A 24,059-nucleotide genomic window follows, 5' to 3' on the forward strand; every position below is an offset into this window, starting at 1 on the left:
GATGGCTCATAATGACGTCTGGAACGGAGTGGCATCAAACACCTGGAAACCACGTTGAATGTATTTGATACCATTCCACCTCTTCTGCTCCAGCCATTACCACGAGCCCGTCCTCCCAAACGAAGGTGCCACCAACCTCCTGTGCGTGACACCGTTCATCCCTGTGCGGAGACTCAATAGCACATTGAAGCCAAAATGAAGTTGGTTAAGACGGCGTCTCGTGGTGCCGTACTGTGACAGACGCAGTTTTGCGATTCCAGGAAGTGACGTTGCAGGCGAGCTCAGCGCTGCCACCTCTCACTGACTGACCGGGGTACTGCTGGGTGCCATTAGCAACTCAATTACCCTTATACAGTTGCGGCCAAATATATTGTCACCCTTGCACTTTTCTTTAATAATTCCCCATTTCTTCTAAAATAAGTTGACATTGAAAAACAAAAACTGTTTGCCTTCACACCTTGTTATTGGATTTTCAACATTGAAGAACCAACTTTTGTAAAGTTAAGTTTACAATTTTTTTTAGAAAATAAAAAGACAAAAGTATTGGCACCCCAGAGCTAGTACTTGGTTGCACAGCCTTTGGCCAAGCTAACTGCCAACAAATGCTCATTGTAGCTATAATGAGCTTGGTACACCTTTCTACGAGCCCTCTTCAGATGACCACATTTCAGCTCTAGCCATAGGTCACGGATGTGATTCAGATCTGGACTCGGGCACTGGCCACTCCAGAACAGTCCAGCGTTTCATCATGAACCAATACAGGGTGCTTTTGATGTGCGTTTGGGGTCGTTGCCCTACTGGAAGACCCACAGCCTTCAACAGAGACAGATTATGGACACCGGGTTGAACATTTCATCAGATCTAGCACACAGTCAAGGCGTCCAGTCCCAAAGCAACGCCACAGCGTTATCGAACCTTCCACACGCACACACACACACAACCTAGAACGTTCACATGTACAGAAAAACACGAGCACTAATATTAACAGCATATAGGCTAATCTTTTGATTGTGTTAACAGCCACAATCCAGGAATGATTGTTGGTAGTGGGTCAAAAACCCAGCTTTACAACACTGTACGGCCTAGTTCCTGACGAGCCAGATATACAGAGCAACATGACGCCACGCCACCATAATGACAAGACAATAAACTCATTCTCATTCTGGTCCCAGACTCGAGCATACAAATTAATATGATGACTTTTCAAAATCTCTTGCCTCAAGTAGGTTTGCCGGTGCTTTCAATCGATTTTCTTTTCAAAATGACTTGGAATTTATTATTGGTCCCAGGTCTGTTTGTGCCGTCTTGCCAACGACCATAAGAGCACAAACAGATCAGGGATCAGGCTATAAAGAACAGCGTGCATAAATCATGGAGGGTTTCCATTGTGGAATGGGAGCAGAGAGGAGCACTAGGACACTACCCTGACCCCATTCTCTTTCCCTGTCAATTAAAACACTAGTGGGGAGATTATATGAGAGGCCATGCCCCCTAACTGGCCTCTTAAGTCCCCCGAGAGATAAAGAGAGAGAGATAGAGAGAGAAAAAGAAAGAAAAAGAGCGAGAGTGAGAAAGAGAGCTGCCGGAGGTTCTTTAAATCTGCAGAGATGCGCGTGTGAAAGCCTCAGCTGCCCAGTAACACAGTAGGCAGGGCAAAACCTGGCTATAACCCACTCCTCAACCTCCCACACCTAGCTCCACCATATTACCCTGTCAATCAAATGGATTGTACTGCAATAACTTCCTCCCTTGCCTCCCTCCTACTCTGGCTCCCTCACTCCCCTTGTCAACAACTTCTGGATAATTCCTTGAACACAGCGAATGACAGAAGCGCGCTTTGACACATCAGCACAAGGCCAGGGTCCACTTGGATTGCGCAAGCCGGCAGTTTGTTCAAGCAAACACTGGGATGCTTGTGAAATGGTGAGGCTTTTCATGAAATTGGGGGGCTCACACACACACACACACACACACACACACACACACACACACACACACACACACACACACACACACACACACACACACACACACACACACACACAACGTGGCAGCAGAAAGTTCTGGCAAACACACTGTCACTGGTGTGTGTGTGTGTGGTAGTCCATCCTCACGGGGACAGATGGACCAGTGTGCTCGACCGGGGACAGGCGCTGCGGGTCATGTCTCGACGACATCATCGGCGGAACGTTGTGCAAGGCAGGGAATCTGTCCCTTTAACCTACTTCACCCAAATGTCACTTCAACTCTTATCTTCCCCCCATTTCTGCTTAATGTGTTCCCGCTAGAATTCTAGTAAGCCGAATTATGAACACATAAAACTAAAGCGGAAGTGTATATACACATAATTATAAATGCATAAAACCCCAAAAAGAGAGGCCATATCTTTCTTTGTATACGATAGCTAGGACAGTGTGTACCTGCCAGTTCTAATGTGGACTGGTCTTTCCAGAGCCCGTTGGTGTTCTAGGATGTTGGTCCGCAGAGACCCGTTCGTTTGGCGTCAATATTTGTTGTTGGGGAACGCACCAAACCAACAACAACATGTCCCAGTATAATAGAAACACCAGGACATCAAAAATGTTTTCGACTAATATCACTCAATCTCAGCTTTATGAATCCTCTGTTCTCGTCCTTTATCTCTCCAGTTCCCCCCCAAAGTGTAATCTCTTCTCTTTTCCAATAAACACCGTCTTCCTCCATCAGCTGCTTTAATGAGATGGCCTCCGTTATCACAATGGTTCTTCTTCTCTCTGGGAAAAAAAAGTCATTAATTTATCAAATCAGGCCCTAGAGGCCCTAAATCAGTCCAGGATCTGAGGCCACTTCCCCGGCTCAGGCTGGCGGAGCGGAGCATTTATCCAGACAGCCAACCAGGCCGACAGAAAGGAGGAGAATCCCATCATCAAATCGAATCCCTGATATTAATTAGAGCCATAGAGAGGACATTATTGAGGCTTCTCATTGTGGAACCAGACAAAAAGATAAGAGCCACACAGAGGGACAGACATATTGTCTGTCTGAAATATCCTCCTATTTCCTGGCCAAAAGTAATGCACTATGTAGGGAATACCTTGTCATTTCGGACAGCTATTGAGTTCATAGTGTCGCATTGTGGAACTAGACAGAAAAGGAACACAGTCACTGGCTGCAACAGGATTGGCTGGCCCGATGTTCTGTAGGAACTAGGAAGGACCCCAGAAAGCTGCGCGTGTGTGTGTGTTACCTCGACAGTGTGGCCCCTCGTCCCAGCCGTCAGTGCAGTCAGGGCTCCCATCACACAGCCTGCTCATGTGGATACACACATCTGTCCCCAGACACTCAAACTCATTGGCCGGACACCGGGACACTCTGTGTGGACCTGCAACACAAAAACACAGCGGACAGACACACACATTAGTCCGAGATCAAAAGTACCACAGGAATGAGTAAAAGTCGTAGGATGGCACGCTGCAAACACGACTACACTTACAAATATCAGCGCAAATGCATCATCAGAATCAGGGACTTCAAAAAAAAGCTCTGACTTTTATTCCCCCCCCCCCCCAAAAAGAAATCCTGTGAGTGGAGGGTACATTTCCAAAGCCCGGGAGATGTTTAAAAATGTTTTCAAAAGACGAGCACATCTTTAAAAAGGGTAAATCAGAGTGTCGCTCAGCCAGTCAGCCTCAGCCAGACCGCTATAGAGAAGTGTTTAGTGTTAAATAGGTCCTGCCAGGCTATAGCCTCACCATTCATTGGCCGTGCTGTGATAAGTAGTGGACTGACGGCAGTGTATTAGGCCGACAGGGCAGGAGCATCTAGTGGTTTGCGTTTCCTTTGTCAAGACTTCGGCCACGCGCTGACTGTACAAAACAGCTCTGTATATTGCTTAAAGGTCTTTGTGTTGCCACGGCGCTGAGAGGATCTTAGAGCTCCTAGCTAGGCTGCTAGCTAGGGATTGGACAATGTTTTTTGTTCTGCTCTTTAACAGAAAATAAACACGTCAACGCAGCTGTTCCCGCAAGCACACACGGTAAGTTGGAATTCAAAACCACATCCCTAACAACGAATGTCAAAACAAAATGACGCTTGTTAGACGGGACCAAAGTCCTGTGTACAGGGAAACATACTGAATAAATAACTCCATTTCAGACAGGAAGCCTTTGTCATGAAACAAAAACAGTGACAAAGGAATATTGTATATTACAGTCAATGGTAAAGAATAGCAAGTGGTCTCTCTCTCTCTTCCTCTCCAGAAGAAACTAGGATTTCTCATCTGTCTCTCTTTTTGCCCCCCTCCTCAATTCAATTTAATGGGCTTTATTGGCATGGGAAACATATGTTTACATTGCCAAAGCAAGTGAAATAGATAAAACAAAAGTTAAATAAACAAAACAATGTACAGTAAACATTACACTCACAAAAGTTCAAAAATAAAGACATTTCAAATGTCATATTATGTCTATATACAGTGGTGTAACGATGTGCAAATAATTAAAGTACAAAAGGGAAACTAAATAAACATAGGTTGTATTTACAATGGTGTTTGTTCTTCACTGGTTGACCTTTTGTGGCAACAGGTCACAGATCTTGCTGCTGTGATGTCACACTGGTATTTCAACCAATAGATATGGGAGTTTATCAAAATTGGATTTGTTTTTTCAAATTCTTGTGGGTCTGTGTAATCTGAGGGAAATATGGGTCTCTAATATGGTCATACATTTGGCAGGAGGTCAGGAAGTGCAGCTCAGTTTCTACCTCATTTTGTGGACAGTGTGCACATAGCCTGTCTTCTCTTGAGAGCCAGGTCTGCCTAAGGCGGCCTTTCTCAATAGCAAGGCTATGCTCACTGAGTCTGTACATAGTCAAAGATTTCCTTAATTTTGGGTCAGTCACAGTGGTCAGGTATTCTGCCACTGTGTACTCTCTTTTTAAGGCTAAATAGCATTCTAGTTTGCTCAGTTTTTTTGTAAAATCTTTCCAATGTGCCAAGTAATTATCTTTTTGTTTTCTCATGATTTGGTTAGGTTTAACTGTGTTGCTGTCCTGGAGCTCTGTGGGGTCTGTTTGTGTTCGTGAACAGAGCCCCAGGACCAGCTTGCTTAGGGGGCTGTTCTCCAGGTGCATGTCTCAGTAGGTGATGTCTTTGTTAAGGAATGTTTGGGAATCGCTTCCTTTTGTTGTAGAATTTAACGTCTCTTTTCTGGATTTTGATAATTAGCAGGTATCGACCTAATTCTGCTCTGCATGCATTATTTGGTGTTTTACATTGTACACAGAGGATATATTTGCAGAATTCTGCATGCAGAGTCTCAATTTGGTGTTTGTCCCATTTTGTCAAATTCTTGGTTGGTGAGCGGACCCCAGACCTCACAACCATAAAGGGCAATGGGTTCTATAACTGATTCAAGTATTTTTGGCCAGATCCTAATTGGTATGTCAAATGTTATGTTCCTTTTGATGTCATATAAGGCCCTTCTTGTCTTGTCTCTCAGATCATTCACAGCTTTGTGGAAGTTACCTGTGGCGCTGATGTTTAGGTCGAGGTATGTATAGTTTTTTGTGTGCTCTAGGGCAACGGTGTCTAGATGGAATTTGTATTCGTGGTCCTGGCGACTGGACCTTTTTTGGAACACCTTTATTTTTGTCTTACTGAGATTTACTGTCAGGGCCCAGGTCTGGCTGAATCTGTGCAGAAGATCTAGGTGCTGCTTTAGCCCCTCCTTGGTTGGGAACAGAAGCACCAGATCAGCAAACAGTGGACATTTGACTTCAGATTCTAGTAGGGTGAGGCCGGGTGCTGCAGTCTGTTCTAGTGCCCTCGCCAATTCATTGATATACATGTTGATGAGGGTGAGGCTTAAGCTGCATCCCTGTCTCACCTCCCGGCCCTGTGGAAAGAAATGTGTGTTTTTTGCCAATTTAACTTCACACTTGTTATTTGTGTACATGGATTTTATAATGTGGTACGTACGTGTCGTGTCCCCCCCCCCCAAACACTCCTTTCCATCAATTTGTATAGCAGACTCATGCCAAATTTAGCCAAAAGTTTTTTTGAAATCAACAAAGCATAAGACTTTGCTTTTGTTTTGGTTTGTTTGTCAATTAGGGTGTGCAGGGTGAATACGTGGTCTGTCATACAGTAATTTGGTAAAAAGCTGAGAATGAGGTTAAAAGAGTTTAAGTATAGCCAATTGGAATTTGTGGTCTGTATATGTTATCATTTAGCATACCATCAACCCCACAGGCCTTTTTGGGTTGGAGGGTTTGTATTTTGTCCTGTAGAGAGAGAGAGAGCGAATGACCGAGCGAGCGAGCGATGAAAGAGAAAGCCTTGCCTCCTGCGCAGGAGAAGAAAACATTAGCTTTGGAGTGTTTTACAAGGTTTGGATTTCATAAGAATAGTTGAAGGTTCTTAATGTGTTATTTTCTTGAGGTGAGGTCAAGTACAACCAGGTGTTTGAAGTTATAACAAAAACGAACATCATAGACTAGCCAAGCCTACTGCAGAGAGAAAGACCTGCATGGGGTAAAGTAGTATTAAAACGCTGTCTCCCCCCAAGGTAAATTCATTCTGAAGTCACAATGCAATAACAGATGCTTCTAAACAGATTATCTGTCATAGACAGTGGATAAAACACGCTTCAAGTGCCCGAGGACATCACTAGTATCCAGTTTGAAATGCATCCTTTTCATTTACGAGCCGTTACGACTTACAGCCACCACAGAAACATCTACGTAGACTCTGCTCTACTTCAGCGTAGTACTACACCTGGCTCAGCACCAGTGCCGCAGGTACCAGAGCCTTTAGATAGAATGAAATACCTCAATAGTATTTGAATGAAGACGCAGTTCTACCACAGTAATGCGCCGGGCTCAGCAATGGAACAGCAAGTGGTCTTAGTTAGACATAATAAAATAGCTCAATATAAATCTCTGCAAGTAGATTAGCCACTCCAGGGGACTGCCTCATACCCAGACGTCCGACCATCTTGTCCTCTCAAAGCTCCTGCTTTACATTCAATCAACTCTGAGCCATTTCACAATTAACTGCAGGATATGGAATAAACTAGCTAGCCCATAGAATGGATCTGTTTGGCAACACTCCAAACCAGGTGCAGGACACATTGTTGATTCACTGTTGTCCCAAACAGTTGTCCATTGAAATCAAAAGGAAAAGAATAGCCTAGGAAAAACTAGATATAGCAGGTAATAAGAATGTCAAAACCCTTTCTAAGCCCGAAAGGTCTGCGTAAGACCTAAGAGTTGCAGCAGGAAAGAGGAATTTAATAGCAGGGAGCGGGACACAAGGCAACCATACCGGATTACCCAGTGGCTTTAAGATGAGGATAATAAATGACGGCCTCTGGCCTGTCTGTTACAGTCTGGGAAGTTGTTGGCCGTCTATTGAGTGACACAGACCAACTCTCCCACACCACACAGGGCTGCCTAGTGACTTCCTTCTTGATCTGTCAGTGGCACCGGTCAGCACATTGCTGTGCAGCACAGTCAAAGGGAGACTGATCGAGAGCTTCCGGCCTTGCCTTCCGCCGACTCGGTCTCTATAAAAACACAATTCTGGTTCGAAGCCAAGACAAGCATTTCCTACAACATTCTCGCGATGAAAAACAGCTATATTCCTTATAACAACCCGGTATCAATTAGCATAATGTGATCCCTGCGACTATTTTCTCTCTGAATGTTATAAGGCTCATGCTTCCTAATGAACAACAGTTACAGATGAGAAAGTATAGAAAATGCAACATTAGACAGGGGAGTGCAGTGTGATCACTGCACAATACACATTGTTTTATTCACAACCCATTTCTGTAACTAATTATTCTCCATTCCATTCCAATAGCATAAAGTCGTACCGCGCACGTACGGGGCAGCCTGATCCTTGGAGAAAGACAAAAGGGGTGAGTCAGAACAAGGTATGGAGCCGATTGTAGCAGTATGCAGGGCTTCATGCATTGAGAGCTACTGAGATAAATTACATCTCCAATACCCATGACTGCTCCCAATGAGGGATAATTACAGCAATCGAATGAACTCCCTCATCACCTAATGGTGATGATACTAAATGGAAGGGGAGGGAATCCTCGCTGTTTCTTTAGGGATGTTAATGACTATGGTCTATAGGATATCTGTTTCATTCCATGCATCTCTTTGTTCCAGATTCAGATGTGATCCAGGTGTGAGATGAGACTAGGCTAAACTATACCTTCCCCCTAACCACCTCAGACTCTTTCACCTCCTTCTGTCACCTCAACCAACCCCTACTACACCCCCCTACCCCTCGTCCCCCTTCCCCAGCCAGTGTGGTTACATAAACACCATAAATCGTGATCCCCGGTCGCGCTTTTTTCCTCAGTATAAAGGCCTGGGTTTATTCCCGTCCTACAGGGGTCCGTGGCTCCACTGCCAGGTCTCTGACTCCCATTCAGACTGCTGTCAACTGTAATGAACATGTACCTCAGGCAGGGTCAAAGGCCTGGCTAGTGACTACACCGGAACCAGAGGCAACGTCCCAAATAGCACCCTACTCCCTACATAAAAAGACACCACATTTGACTGAAGTAGTGCACTATAAAAAGGAAATATGGTGCCATTTGAGACGCATTAACAGTGTACCGTAGAGTAACTACTCAGTACAAACATATGGGCGGTCTGCCCTGTCTGACCCTACAGTACCAGACCTCTCGTAGAGAGCTTACACACCGAGGACACTTGCCTACCGGAACGAATGAAATCCTCCGTGGTGCCAAATCCAGACATATGGAGGTGACATTTAACGAATACGTCCAGTGATCACAACTGTCAGAGAGGGCATAGGCTCCTGCAAAACACTGTTATAACTCTTCCTACAAAGTGATTTTGTCTGAGATGGGGGATTACATAAACATAGTATTTTCAACACAACATTACATTCAATTCTGTAAACTCTCTCCCAGACTCCCACCTCGTCTGAATTAATAAATAGCAGGACAGCATTTTATAAATGTTTCATATCTCCAGAGGTTGTCATAAAGGCAGGATATCATGAGGATCTCTCTACGAACATATTGTCAGACTTTTCTTTACAACTTCAGATACAACAAAAACAGTGCCTTTGAATATCTCCTAAAATAGCATTGGGGGTGATAGTGGTGAGACAGCCAGCCAGGAAAAGAGAACAGAGGATGACTAACATGTCTGAAAGGTAGGGGAAAAAACTAAAAACACAGCGGCAATTACACAAGAGGAAAGACTGGAGAAATTAGATTTGAGGACGAGAGAACAGAGGCTTGCTTGCTATGTCTAGATAGTCAGCATGGGTGTAGAGTGGAGAGCGAGATAGAGGGAGAGGCGAGGCGGAGGGAGAAGTGGGGGGGGAATGTGTGTGTGTTATAAGATAGCACCAGAAGAGACAGAGGGAAGACAGAAGCGCTGCCTGTCTGGCGTGAGAAAGCCCTGTATTCTCTGGCTACTGACAGGCCTTGGAGGGTGAAGGAGCACCGGTCTGAGGGATTTACAGGGCTTTGCTCCTTCCTCTGTGGAAGTTTGTGTGCGTGTGCGCGTGTGTGCCTGGAAGCATCTGCACCTGCTGCCCCTCCAACCTCTACAGCAGCCCCTGTTAACGGGACAATGAGCACACACACACACACACACACACACACACACGCACACACACACACACGATGGGCAACTGGAGAGACCCTCCCCCTGCCTCGAACAGTACAAGACCATCTCTCTCTAAAGGGATTATTTTAGCTTTAGAATGCAAACCCACTTCCTGAATGCTGAATACTAGTGTGCGTCCCAAATCACACCCTATCCCCCATATAGTGCACTACTTTTCACCAGAGCCCTATGGGTCCTGGTCAAAAGTAGTGCACTAAATAGGGACCAGGGTGTCAATTGGGACACAGTCCTAATCGGGTCATTTTCTGTTGTATAAAAGACCCTATTCCCCTCGGATAAGCCATTCCCTGACACTCCTTTAGTTCACAGACGTTTCCTCCACTGGTGCCTCCATCCCTCCACCGTTTCTCCCCACCCCTCCTACAGCTCCACCACTCCTACACCCCCACCCCTCCACTCCTAAATCCCACACGTCTCAGTCCTGTGTGGCTCAGCTGAATGTGGGTTCCATTCCCATGGGGGACCAGTACAAACAAAATATGAACATGTATGCACTCTACTGTATATCGCTCTGGATAAGAGTGTCTGCTAAATGACGAAAAATGTCCACCATTCCCTCCAACCCTCTGCTCTTTCAGTCAGCCGATGCATGACAGACAGACGGCTCAGACAAACGGGGGCCACACACAGACACACAGCCTCCAGTCGGGGCTCAAGTGCACAAGATGTACAGATAACCTTGATGTGTGGCCTTGCCGCCTGGGGCCTGGCTAGCTGGGGCCTGGCTAGCTGGGGCCTGGCTAGCTGGGGAAGCTTCGGGGAGCTGATAACTCAATCACCCAGCTCTCCTCGGAAGCTTCAGGCTACAGCATCCTCCATAACCATCCACCTCCAATGGGGCAGTGAGATTGTGTGTGTGGGACTGTAATAATACCACAGTATGGACACATCACTCCTCTCTGAGCATCTTTATCCTGTACAGGCACAGACCCATCAGCTGTCATTGTCAATATTACATTCCATCTGTCCAGGCCGTCATTCCATAGACTGGACCCTAGTGTGTCCCCTGATGTTAAAACTAGAACAATTACATAGAGATATAAGCAGAGATGGAGCTTTTGAGGGGGTCAGCTAGGTGACTTTAGGGAGGTAGTGGTTGTCTTGGAGCACGGTGCCCCCAAAGGAACAAGGAGGGGTTGGTATTTCAGAGGGCTAGAGTGCCTCAATAGAACTATAGGGGGTGGCTGGAAGTTAACAAGTGCTAATTGACTGTAGTTTTTCCAGCTCATTTTCTCCCACTGACTCAATAGAAGCTGTTAACATACCTTCTGAATACAAAGGCAAAGCGATTTACATGATTCAAACGCATCTGGAGCAGCCCGTCTTGGACATTAGCATGCTAAATGGCGAAAAGGGCAGGGAGAAAGTTGAACACAGAACTGCGGGGAAGGGTAGTAAATCGTCGCATAAAGTGGCTTAGGTTGGATCAATCAAAGAGGGAGAGAGGTTCTCATCTGAAGAAAAGAGAAAGTGCTTACTTACTACAGAGGCCCATTCAAACATCTGGTCCCAGTTGCTGCATTTCTGAACCAAACCACAATGAATGTGGCTCTGGCATGGCATCACAAGCACCTAATTGCACACAGACTTACAGACGGTTTTTCATCCGAGTACTTTGCAGAGATCTCAAAACTAGCTGGAACCACCATGATGACATAGCAACTTGCATAGTAAAAAAAAAGAAGCTGAACACTTGAATGCCCGCAGTCGGGTTTATACCGGCAGTATGTACCTCACGAACAACGGCAGAAATACATTTGAACAGCGCGTTTGGTTCCTGGTATAAAACGCTTACAAAAAGACTCAGCAGTCCTCAATTATGATGATTCGGTCGGATTTCATTCACGCAAAACACTTTTGGAAGCGTTTGGCCCATCCGCTTACTTCAGAAAATAACAGAATCGAGCTCCGGACCTGTAAAACGTCCTAACCTCATAGTCCATTACACTACAGTATAAACCATTATCCACACAACAGAAAGAAACTGGAAGAAGAGCACGGAAAGAAATCCGTTGGGAAATGCATAAGTGGGTATACGCTGACGGTGCTTTATAGCCAAACAGTATATATTGCAGCGAGAGAGAGACAGAGGAGCACACTGTAGTTTCACCCAATGAATTTATGTTTGATTTTTGATACTTCGCCTACCTGAAATAGATTCACTTCTTCTCTCAAAACACAAAGACATGCACTCAAAACACACCCACCTTCCTACCCCACTTCATCAACCCTGTGTGTTGTAAGAGTGCATAGAGTACGTGGATCCCTGGTTGATCCTTTGGTTTCGCTCTTCCTGTTCCTGTCTTCCTGTACTGTGCCATTAGAGGGGATTCCTGAGGTAAGACAGACCCGTTATGTAATGATCTGCTACAAACTTCAAGGAGAAGACAACATTGTACGCCCCCAGACACACAATCTCCCCATCACAACAGAATCACTTACCGTACATTAGCTGAATAACGTGCAGTTTAAATAAATGTTTAGACAAAAAAAAAAAAAAAAGCCTTTAGAATCACAAAAGGAAGAACACAGCGAGGAACATGACTCATTGTAGTTCAGGCCTGAAGGCTGGTGTCACTGTGGGCCACTTCCTGAGCCCTGGCTGAGCTGAGGGACACTTGAGGCGAAGTCTTATGTTTCTAAACAATAGGAAGCATGCAGTGTTGCACTGCATGGAGGGAGCCCACAGAGAGGGGTTTATAGGATCACACCTGGAGACACAGGCCTGTACACGCAACGGGCTGATGGTTGTCTGGGAGCATTGACGCTCTGGGAGGGAGGAGGAAAGCGCGAGAGAAAGAGACCGAGACGGAGGGAGAAAGAGAGGGAGAGACAAAGAAAAAAAAAGAGAGGGATACAGAGACGGAGAGAGAAAGAGAGGGGGGATCCTGATTACGGGCCCTGTACCTGGCAACCCGCCAACCTCCTGGCCTCCCCCCTCCTAAAAACGGCCCCAGACCATCAAGGTGACCGCTGACCCCCCGCTCCTCCTAACAAGGCTATAAGAGAGGACGCTCTACAGTGACTCCCGGCATCAACAACCATCACCACTACTGTATGCCAGAGCCCTATGTTAGCTTACAACCTCTCGTTCCTGCCTCACTAGCTCTGTCTGCGTCAGATCTGGGTTTAGATGGTATTTGTTTTGCTACAAAACACTTTAACTGTGCTTGATTGAGCTTACCCGGCACAATGGAACCAACAGAATAGTCCCAAATGTGTAAAGACTGCCCATCTGGCGAACAGACAGGCTCAATCAAACACTCAAAATTATTTGAAAGAAAGACAATACTATTTGAACCGATGTCTGTCTGAGTCTGTCTTTACCCCCCTCAGAATGATTACAGTGTAGGTAAATGACAGTGCAATAACGGCAATTACAACCCCAGACAGACAGAGTGAGACAGACAGAACAGCAGTGGAGCACTGCTATCTTCCTGTAGGTTTAGTTCCTGGGCAGGTTCCCAGGGTTGTGGATCAAAACACAATGATCGTCACCAGACAAACCCGCACGCTTTTTTGTTAAAAATCCCCCTCCGCCTGCTATTAAGATGGCCTGCAGGTGAATTTATGGTGATGGTTTTGCTCCAAGGACTATCATTTGGATTACTAGTGGTGGTATTTATGGGAAATCCGGCGCGTTAGTGCTTGTAGTTAAATACACAACCACTACGACTGTGATATGTGGTTGTCCTGCCTAGCTATCTTCAAATGAATGCACTGGATAAGAGCGTCTGCTAAATGACTCAATGTTCAATCCATGATGGTTTTAGTTAACTGGTCGTTGCGTTGGGGTTAGTGGGTGTAATGTTCAGCATATGAGAGCTTGGATTCATATAGCCTGGTCCCAGATCTGTTTGTGCTGCAAAGTCAACTCCTATGTGACAATGACTACAGGAGTTGTCAAGGCAACAAACAGATGTGGGGTCCAGGCTATTGGCTTTGTGATGCTCAGGAGAGAGAGAGAGAGAGAGAGAGAGAGAGAGAGAGAGAGAGAGGAAGTAAAGGGCAGGGGGTTCCTTGCTGCTTTATTTCTGTTCTTTCACAGTGAGTGGAGCGGCATTTTCCTGATGATATATTGACCTACTTAAAGAAATAAGCAAGGCCCACGTTGGCTGCCTGCTCAGTCCCAGCGTCTGATTTACAGTACAATCACTGAGTACAGCACCAGGGTGATCCGGCAGAGAGAGAGAGAGAGGTTGAACGACAGCCAGACGACAGGAGATAGGCAGGCAGGGAGGGAGAGGGAGAGAGAAGGGGGAGATAGAATAATGATGGCATCTGATCTATGGATAGAAATATAGAACAGCAGAAACAGGGGGAGAGGGAAGGGGAGAGAGATAGATACTAAGAGGGAGGGAGAGAGGGAACGAAAAAATGAGAGAGAGCGAGAGAGAGATCAGACACCATAATTCTTCTATGGATAGAAAAATTGAACAACACGACAAGGGGGAGAGAGATAGAGAGGGAGAAATAAGAAAAAGGGAGCAAGAGAAAAATAGAGAGAGAGAAGTGTGTGTGAATTGAAAATACCTTGGGACACAATCTGCTAGTTAGTAATTAACTGGAACTGGTTATAATGCTGTAATTACAGTACTCTGATTCCCGACAACACACCCACTTGATTGTACTTTGGTCACGGGGGAGGCATGTCAAAACCAAACTATTGGGAAAGAGCAGGGAGTTGTGTTTACACCCCCTGACGTTTGAACTAAAAGCTCTGTGTAGAAAGCCAGATCTCTGTAAAAGAGACTGAGTGTCTGAGTGTGTTCGTGGAGACAGAGTTAAACCTTTACATTCAGTAGGCAACTAAACGTTCCACTTTTGAAACAAAAACAACAAACGCCTTGAACTCCTTTTAAATCCATAGGTTTGTTTACCCCCCCCCCCCCCAATCACCTTTACGGTGTGAGTCCAGTAGGGACACCCTAGAGCTACTGCCCCCACAGAGCAACAGTCACTAGCCAGGAGGTTGGCTGCCATCATGCCCGATCCCTGCCACTCACTGTCATGTTTGGCTTGACAACCACCCCGATGGCGTAGAGCACAAACAGATCTGGGACCAGGCTAACCAGTCATTCCTGGGTTGATACTCTGTGTATTTTACTCCTCGTGTTCCTTTGTTATTCGTTTTTAACTCTGCATCGCAGGGAAGGGCTGGTGAGCAAGCATTTCTCGGTAAATTCTACACCTGTCGTATTCGGCGCGTGTGACAAATACAATTTGATTTGAGGTATCCGTAGGCCGTCATTGTAAATAACAATTTGTTCTTAACTGACTTGCCTAGTTAAATAAAAGGTTAATTGTTATTTTAAAAAATGGATCTGTCCTGTTCTATTGCTGTTCTGGCATCTCCACTGCGGTTTTATTTTCCTGGAAAAGGAGAGTCAACAGAGAACGTTCAACCTGTCTAAGAGAGAGAAAACCTACACAGACCGCTGAGTTGATGATATAACCACATATCTGTCCTGCTCGTCAGCCTAGTATAGGATTCTGGACATCCCCACTGACTGCCTCCACAGAGCCTAGTCACCCCTGGGTTGACAAGTGGTTGATATGTGGTAATATCGCTCCTGTTTTGGGGCTCTGGGCCAGACCCTCAGTTACTCATCTCCATATGGTGTTGGAGTGTTTATCGAGAGAGAGAGAGAGAGAGAGGCCTCATTGTTTACAGCCTGTTAGGCCGAGTGGCTCTCATGCTGTTGGTTTTAAAGTAGGGAAGACGGAGAGAACGGACAAGGCTGACCTGAACAGTGCTGTAGTACTCGGACCTGGGTTCAAATAGGATTTGAAAGATTGCACCTACTTAATGCCTGCTTGAAGAGTAAAATGAATAGTAAAAGACATTAAACTCCTGAAAGACTCAACTGCACCCCCCCCCCTCCATCAGTTAGGCTACAAAGCAATTGGATGTAAGTGAAATGTCCATACCACTTATGTAATTTGTCCACATAGACAATGCAGTGTTTCATCTGACTGAAGAGGACTGTATGGCGAGCAGTGTTTCAGCCACCGGCAGCCCATCAAGATCAGTCCAGGTCAATTAAACCCTTCATAGTCACTACTGTTCCTTCAGCCTCTGTTGAACTGAAAAGAAACTTCAGCACACCGGCGATCGTGATGTCTGCCGACTTAAAAACGGAGCTGTGTGCCAACGTTTCTATTGAAACCCGGCTCTGATCTAGCGTTTGAAATGACCATCAACGTAATAAGTCTCTGAAGGGTCACACTTTATTTGGATAGTCCTGATAGTATGACCCATCTGTAGAGCCTCTACAAACTAGCTGTTGAGAAGCACCCGCTTCCTAAAGTTACGGTTACGTTCAGGGTTTAAAATAAGCGTAAGCGTTAAGGTTCATTTCCGGGGTAACGTTAGTAGCATCAGCTGTCAGAGCAGTTTACCGATCACTGCACCTGTACACAGCCCATCTGTAAATAGCCCACTCAACTACCTCATCCCCATATTGTTTTTTTGTTTGTTGCTCTTTTGCACCCCAGTATCTCTACTTGCACATCATCATCTGCACATCTATCACTCCAGCGTTAATGCCAAAATTGTAATTATTTCGCCACTATGGCCTATTTATTGCCTTACCTCCCTAATCTTACTAGATTTGCACACACTGTACATAGATTATTCTATTGTGTTATTGACTGTATGTTTGTTTATTCCATGTGTAACTCCGTGTTGTGTCACACTGCTTTTCTTTATCTTGGCCAGGTCGCAGTTGTAAATGAGAACTTGTTCTCAACTGGCCTACCTGGTTAAATAAAGGTGAAATAAAAATTTTAAAAGTAAAGAGTTGAAACGTTACTGATCTACAGATGGACTATCCAAATAATGTGTCACCCTCGGAAGCTCTACATCAAAACAGATTTACTGTGCCTTGAGAAATCAGCAATTGTAGGTTTTTTGGCATAGGATTTAATTCAACATTTTTTCCCAATAACTCAGTGAAAGTCAGAGGTAGCATTAACATCATGTGCAAGCTGACCTTTCTCGAGTAGACTCATCCATTAAAAGGAGGAGTCTGAGAGTGTTTGCTTGGCATGAAGGACGACGGAGAGGAGAGTGAAGGGGGTTGGAGACTAGACTGTCTAGGCAAGACAAGAAGGACAGGGAGTTGGGAGTGTGTGTGTGTGTGTGTGTGTGTATGTATGTTTAGACTAGAGGAGAACCGGGAGTTAGGAGGAGTGTCAGTCAGGCTACACGTTATTAAAGACCCAGTTAGCACCGGAGGAGGAGGAATGGAGAAACCTGCTGCTTTTCTTTTACACCCTTTTCCATTTAGGGGGTGAAATCAGACCTGGGTTCAACTAGTATGCGTTTCCTTTCAAACACTTCACTTCAAAACACTAGATGGAACTATTCCATATTATTTAAGGTTAGTCCATTGGTCCCATTGCTCCAGCCAAGCTCAATCATATGCAGCTTGACCAATGGGAGAGAGAAAGAAGAAGGAAGTGGAGGAGAGAGTATTTTGCACTATTGAACTGTGACTTTTTTTAGTTTATCTCCAGAAAACACATTTTAACTCAGACTGAGGCAACCAACATTTGGAAGAAAAAAAAGTTGGTCTGGGTGTCCAATGTACTCATTGAACTGCCAGATATTGGCGATCTAGAGAGAGATATAGGATACAGCTTGTATCCAGATTAGCTTGCACTGTCTCGCCAACTTTAATGGCCATTGTCACGCCAATGACCACAGGAGTTGGCAAGGCAGCACAAACACATCTGGAACTAGGCTAGGATAGGCTACAAGAGAATTTGACAGAACCTGCTGACCTATCCATGGATGGGAGACACATTCAAGCTCGGCAACAATGATATGCAGCAATATAAAGTTCCCTTTCTCAATTTCAACACCAACATGAATGTTTTATTTATCTATTAATGCAACAGAAAATATTTATTGCACTAAGCCATTTCATACATTTGGGATCCAAAAGGCCCATCTGTGAGTACTTAAGTGTTTTTCTCCAGCAATAACAAACGACATCATTCTGGGTGTCAGCCACTTGTAGGGACCTATAAAATCTGCATTGAGGGCAGAACGCGGACAGAATCACAGAATCCAGACATTAAAACCGAATTCAACAACATTCAAACATTTATTGAACTTCGTAACAAATCAACTAAATATTTGTAACTTAATAGAAAATGCATTACTTGCCCAAGTTAATAATAAGACTTGAACAAAACGCATCAGTAATTCATATTTTCCTGTAACGTTCTGTAACAGCACAGGAATACCTGTCTGTGTTTGTGTTAAAAAAATACAAATAAAAAGATTTCACCTTTATTTAACCAGGTAGGCCAGTTGAGAACAAGTTCTCATTTACAACGGAGACATGGCCAAGATAAAGAAAAGCAGTGCGACACAAACAACAGAGTTACACATGGAATAAACAAGCGTACAGTCAATAACACAATAGGAAAAAAAAGAAAGTCTATATACAGTGTGTGCAAATGGCGTGAGGAGGTAAGGCAATAAATAGGCCATAGTAGCGAAGTAATTACAGTACCACAAATTAACACTGGAGTGATAGATGAACAGATGATGATGTGCAAGTAGAAATACTGGTGTGCAAAAGAGCAGAAAAGTAAATAAAAACTATTTGGGGATGAGGTAGGAAGATTGGGTGGGCTATCTACAGCTGCAGCGATCGGTTAGCTGCTCAGATAGCTGATGTTTAAAGTTAGTGAGGGAAATATAAGTCTCCAGCTTCAGCGATTTTTGAAATTCGTTCCAGTCATTGGCAGCAGAGAACTGGAAGGAAAGGCGGCCAAAGGGGGTGTTGGCTTTGGTGACAACCAGTGAAATATACCTGCTGGAGCGCGTGCTACGAGTGGGTGTTGTTATCATGACCAGTGAGCTGAGATAAGGCGGAGCTTTACCTAGCATAGACTTATAGATGACCTGGAGCCAGTGGGTCTGGCGATGAATATGTAGCGAGGGCCAGCCGACTACAGCATACAGGTCGCAGTGGGTGGTATAACAGGCTTTGGTGACAAAACAGATGGCACTGATAGACTGCATCCAATTTGTTGAGTAGTGTGTTGGAGGCTATTTTGTAAATGACATCGCCGAAGTCGAGGATCGGTAGGATGGTCAGTTTTACGAAGGTATGTTTGGCGGCGTGAGTGATGGAGGCTTTGTTGCGAAATAGGAAGCCGATTCTAGATTTAATTTTGGATTGGAGATGTTTAATATGAGTCTGGAAGGAGAGTTTACAGTCTAGCCAGACACCTAGGTATTTGTAGTTGTCCACATATTCTAAGTCAGAACCGTCCAGAGTAGAGGTCGACCGATTAATCGGAATGGCTGATTAATTAGGGCCGATTTCAAGTTTTCATAACAATCAGTAATCGGTATTTTTGGCCACCGATTTGACGATGTTTTTTATTTGTATTATTATTTTTAAAAATTTAACACACCTTTATTTAACTAGGCAAGTCAGATTAAGAACACATTCTTAATTTCAATGACGGCCTAGGAATGGGGGTTAACTGCCTTGTTCAGGGGGGGGATTCGTTTTTGCAACCTTCGGGTTACTAGTCCAATGCTCTAACCACCTGCCTTACATTGCACTCCACGAGGAGCCTGCATGGCAGGCTGACTACCTGTTACGCGAGGGCAGCAAGAAGCCAAGCTAAGTTGCTAGCTAGCATTAGACTTATAAAAAACTATCAATCTTAACATAATCACTAGTTAACTACACATGGTTGATGATATTACTAGTTTATCTAACGTGTCCTGCGTTGCATATAATCGATGCGGTGCCTGTTAATTTCTCATCGAATCACAGCCTACTTCGACAAACGGGTGTTGATTTAACAAGCGCATTTGCGAAAAAAGCACTGTCGTTGCACCAATGTACCTAACCATAAACATCAATGCCTTTCTTTAAAACCAATACACAAGTATATATTTTTAAACCTGCATATTTAGTTAATATTGCCTGCTAACATGAAACTGTGTCACTTATCTTGCGTTCATTGCACGCAGTCAGGGTATATGCAACAGTTTGGGCCGCCTGGCTCGTTGCGAACTAATTTGCCTGAATTTTACGTAATTATGACATAACATTGAAGGTTGTGCAATGTAACAGGAATATTTTGACTTAGGGATGCCACCCGTTAGATAAAATACGGAACGGTTCCGTATTTCACTGAAAAAAATAAATAAAACGTTTTGTTTTCGAGATGATAGTTTCCGGATTCGACCATATTAATGACCTAAGGCTCGTATTTGTGTGTGTTTATTATATTATAATTAAGTCTATGATTTGATAGAGCAGTCTGACTGAGCGGTGGTAGGCAGCAGCAGGCTCGTAAGCATTCATTCAAACAGCACTTTTGTGCGTTTTGCCAGCAGCTCTTCGCTGTGCTTCAAGCTGTTTATGACTTCAAGCCGGGTGGTTATAATTTGTGTAATGTTCCAACAGGAATCTATTCCAAAAACTTTGTAAATAACAAGGTTGACAAAAAACAACGCATACAAAGTTTTATAGCGGCAGAATAAGATACCGGGTAGGGAGTGGTCTATTTCATTGCGTTTTTCACTCATCACGTTTATTCCGAAAAATGTCTGTCCTCACTCTGGTTGCCTATGGACAAACATTAAGAATAAGCTACGTGGTGAGTTGATGCCTATTCGGCAGCTAGTTAGCTAGGTTTGTATGCGTTGCTACTTTGTATGCGTTGTTGGTTGGCAACCTTTTACTTTACATTTTTTTAGAACAGATTCCTGTTGGAACATTTCACAAATTATACCCACCCCTTCAAGCCTATCAACTCCCAAGATGAGGCTGGTGTAACCGATGTGAAATGGCTAGCTAGTTAGCGGGGTGCGCGCTAATAGCGTTTCAAACGTCACTCGCTCTGAGACTTGGAGTAGTTGTTCCCCTTGCTCTGCACGGGTAACGCTGCTTCGAGGGTGGCTGTTGTCGATGTGTTCCTGGTTCGAGCCCAGGTAGGAGAGAGGAGAGGGACGGAAGCTATACTGTTACACTGGCAATACTAAAGTGCCTATAAGAACATCCAATAGTCAAAGGTATATGAAATACAAATCGTATAGAGAGAAATAGTCCTATAATTCCTATAATAACTACAACCTAAAACTTCTTACCTGGGAATATTGAAGACTCATGTTAAAAGGAACCACCAGCTTTCATATGTTCCCATTACATTTACATTTTAGTCATTTAGCAGACGCTTTTATCCAGAGCGACTTACAGTAGTGAATGCATACATTTCATACACAACATTTTTATTTAAATCTTTTTCCCCCGTACTGGTCCCCCGTGGGAATCGAAACCACAACCCTGGCGTTGCAAACACCATGCTCTACCAACTGAGCCACACGGGACCCATGTTCTGAGCAAGGCACTTAAACGTTAGCTTTCTTACATGGCACATATTGCACTTTTACTTCCTTCTCCAACACTTTGTTTTGCATTATTTAAACCAAATTGAACATGTTTCATTATTTATTTGAGGCTAAATTGATTTTGATGTATTATATTAAGTTAAAATAAGTGTTCATTCAGTATTGTTGCAATTGTCATTACTACAAATAAATAAATAATAATTTTTTTAAATATAAAAAAAAGATTAAAATCGGCATCAGCTTTTTTTGGTCCTTCAATAATCGGTATCGGCGTTGAAAAATCATAATCGGTCAACCTTTAGTCCAGAGTAGTGATGCTAGTCAGGTGGGCGGGTGCGGGCAGCGAACGGTTGAAAAGCATGCATTTGGATTTACTAGCGTTTAAGAGCAGTTGGAGGCCACGGAAGGAGTGTTGTATGGCACTGAAGCTCGTTTGGATGTTAGTTAACACAGTGTTCAAAGAAGGGTCAGAAGTATACAGAATGGTGTCGTCTGCGTAGAGGTGGATCAGGGAATCACCCGCAGCAAGAGCGACATCGTTGATATATACAGAGAAAAGAGTAGGCCCGAGAATTAAACCCTGTGGCACCCCCATAGAGACTGCCAGAGGTCCGGACAACTCCGATTTGACATACTGAACTCTGTCTGAGAAGTAGTTGGTGAACCAGGTAAGGCAGTCATTCGACAAACCAAAGCTGTTGAGTCTGCCGATAAGGATACAGCGATTGACAGAGTCGAAAGCCTTGGCCAGGTCGATGAAGACGGCTGCACAGTACTGTCTTTTATCGATGCCGGTTATGATATCGTTTAGTACCTTGAGCATAGCTGAGGTGCACCCGTGACCAGCTCGGAAACCGGATTGCACACGAGACACATGAGCGCTACAGAAACGTTGCTAACAGTCTCTGGCTGGTGCACACCTGCATTAAAGCTATAATATGTAACTTTCTGCGCAACCCGATCAAATGTACATAGAAATGTGAGTTATAGATCAGTCATTTTCATTGAAAGCAAGTCTAAGAAGTAGGATATATTCGATTTCTTTGTTTCCAGTTCATTTCACAGCAGTTTCAATGGTACAATGATTCTCTTCACTATGAGAGCTTGTTTTGTCACAAACTGAAATTAGGCAAACAATTAGAATTTTTGCAACCAGGAAATGGCGGCGCGATTTCTGCATATTCCACCTGTAAAGGGTAAATACACCCAAAAATCCCAGACATCAAAAGTAGTCTCCTGATGTGGTTTGAGTATTGTTGTGGACTTAGAACATCCAATTTCCTTGTAAAAATAAATAAATAAAATAGAAGTGTGATTCGTAGAGCGAAAAACTATTTTGGGGGGAAAAGTGGAATATTGGAAAAAACAAAACAGAGAAAACAGAATTTGTGGAAAAACTAAACGTAATCAGGTAAAAAATTTAAAGATTTTACAGAGCCCCAACTTGTCTGATGAGTCGTCGCCCTATGACAGAGTGCTGGGAGAGAAAGAGTGCTGGGAGAGAAACATCGCAATTAGCCGCCATTATAAACTCCTCCATATCATACACTCACACCCATACATAGTGGGAGTGTCTGGGTGCAGAGACCCAGGGGGTGGCTGTCAGATGGGACTGTCTTGCCTGAGGCCCGGCCTCTCAGAGAGACCACACAGATGAGATGAGGCCGAGTCTAGACACGAGCAGACATCCCTCTGAACAGCCAGACTAAACAACCGGACGTCATTAGAGAGAGCTATTAACTCACTAGACTATAACAGCCCAACCGGGCCGGGCCAGACTGGGCAGTCGGACAGGGCAGTCTCTACACTGGTGTCCTTCAGACAGACAGAGGGCAAAACCTGACCCAATGTTACACTGGCTGAACAAGGCTTCATCTCTTCACTGTACTAATTAAATGGTGACGTGAGCGCAAAGAAATGGCCACCATAATTTGTACTGTATATCATCTGTGGATGAGATGAATGGGAAGGAAGGTCAGTGATGCTAAAAAGCAAATTGTAACATCTAAGCGCAATGTCCTACAGGCTACATCAGTCCTGAGGGCACCTCCACAGAGAGATGGTCCTACAGAAGCTTTACAGCCACCTTTCAAGAAGAAGTTAAACATAAGTGACTTGGGGGGGGGCTTGCCCTGCTCGCTGTTGGCTGTAGAGCAGCGCTTCTTAAAGTATGGACCTGTTAATGGTGGGTCGCGACGGAAATGTATAATTATTTCATTAATTACTGGAATTGATTTGGCCAAGTGCTCTCTGCTTAGCAGCGGTCTCTGCTGTAGTTTGGCAGCTGAGTGAGTGGGAGAGGTAGCGGGAGACGCCCGTGTGCTTCGCGGTTTACCTGATCATTTTTCACTCCGCGACCCACACGCTGCAGCGCTGTGGTTTAAGCCACTGACTTGCTATTCCTCACCGCTGTCATGAAATGGACTCATGCTAGCCACAAGTTCTGACTGAGCTCAATCGTCTTGAAACGCAAATACGGCGACGACTTTTTGCCTCTTTCATACAAAGTTCGAGAAATAACGAGGAGCGCCCACAATGCGTTTTGTGTGGGGAAGTGCTTAGTAATGAGTGTCTCAAAACGAACAAATGAATAAAACGACACGTCCTGACCAAACATCCAGGCACTACATGACGGTAAACCCAGGGAGTCATTTCAGAACATGGTAGAATGCTCCAGGAGACAGTGCTTGCTTCGAAATAGGAAAAGTCAGTCAACTAACAAGGCATTGTCGTCATTTTATAACAAGTGATGATAAGCAGCAATAAGGGAGTACTCTCTCTCGTAGTAGTAGATGCGAGTTTCTCTTTCAAACAAGACCCTGGCCTTTTAACGTTACACAGCTAATAGCTAACGTTAGCCAAAGCAAGCTAACTAGCTACAGATAGTGCAACCCTAAGAAACAGTACAGATGAAGATGAATTAAATCAGGCCTACTGTACATGTTACTGTAGAAGTTATTGTTGATAACAAGTCTAGGTTGGAACTGTTGCCGTTACA

The 24,059-nt window shown here is 44.4% G+C and overlaps 1 protein-coding gene across 2 annotated transcripts in view; it reads right to left on the reverse strand.

Annotated features, from left to right (window-relative positions):
* The window catches only part of LOC115167856 (low-density lipoprotein receptor-related protein 1), a 137,256-nt gene that overhangs the window by 80,701 nt on the left and 32,496 nt on the right, over window positions 1-24,059 (reverse strand). For both annotated transcript variants that reach the window (XM_029722542.1, XM_029722541.1), the window contains exon 3: window positions 3,227-3,361. In XM_029722542.1, the coding sequence (XP_029578402.1) occupies window positions 3,227-3,361 (135 nt within the window). The remainder of the gene's footprint in view (window positions 1-3,226; window positions 3,362-24,059) is intronic.

The sequence above is a fragment of the Salmo trutta genome, chromosome 30 (assembly GCF_901001165.1).
Source record: "Salmo trutta chromosome 30, fSalTru1.1, whole genome shotgun sequence".
Taxonomy (NCBI): domain Eukaryota; kingdom Metazoa; phylum Chordata; class Actinopteri; order Salmoniformes; family Salmonidae; genus Salmo; species Salmo trutta.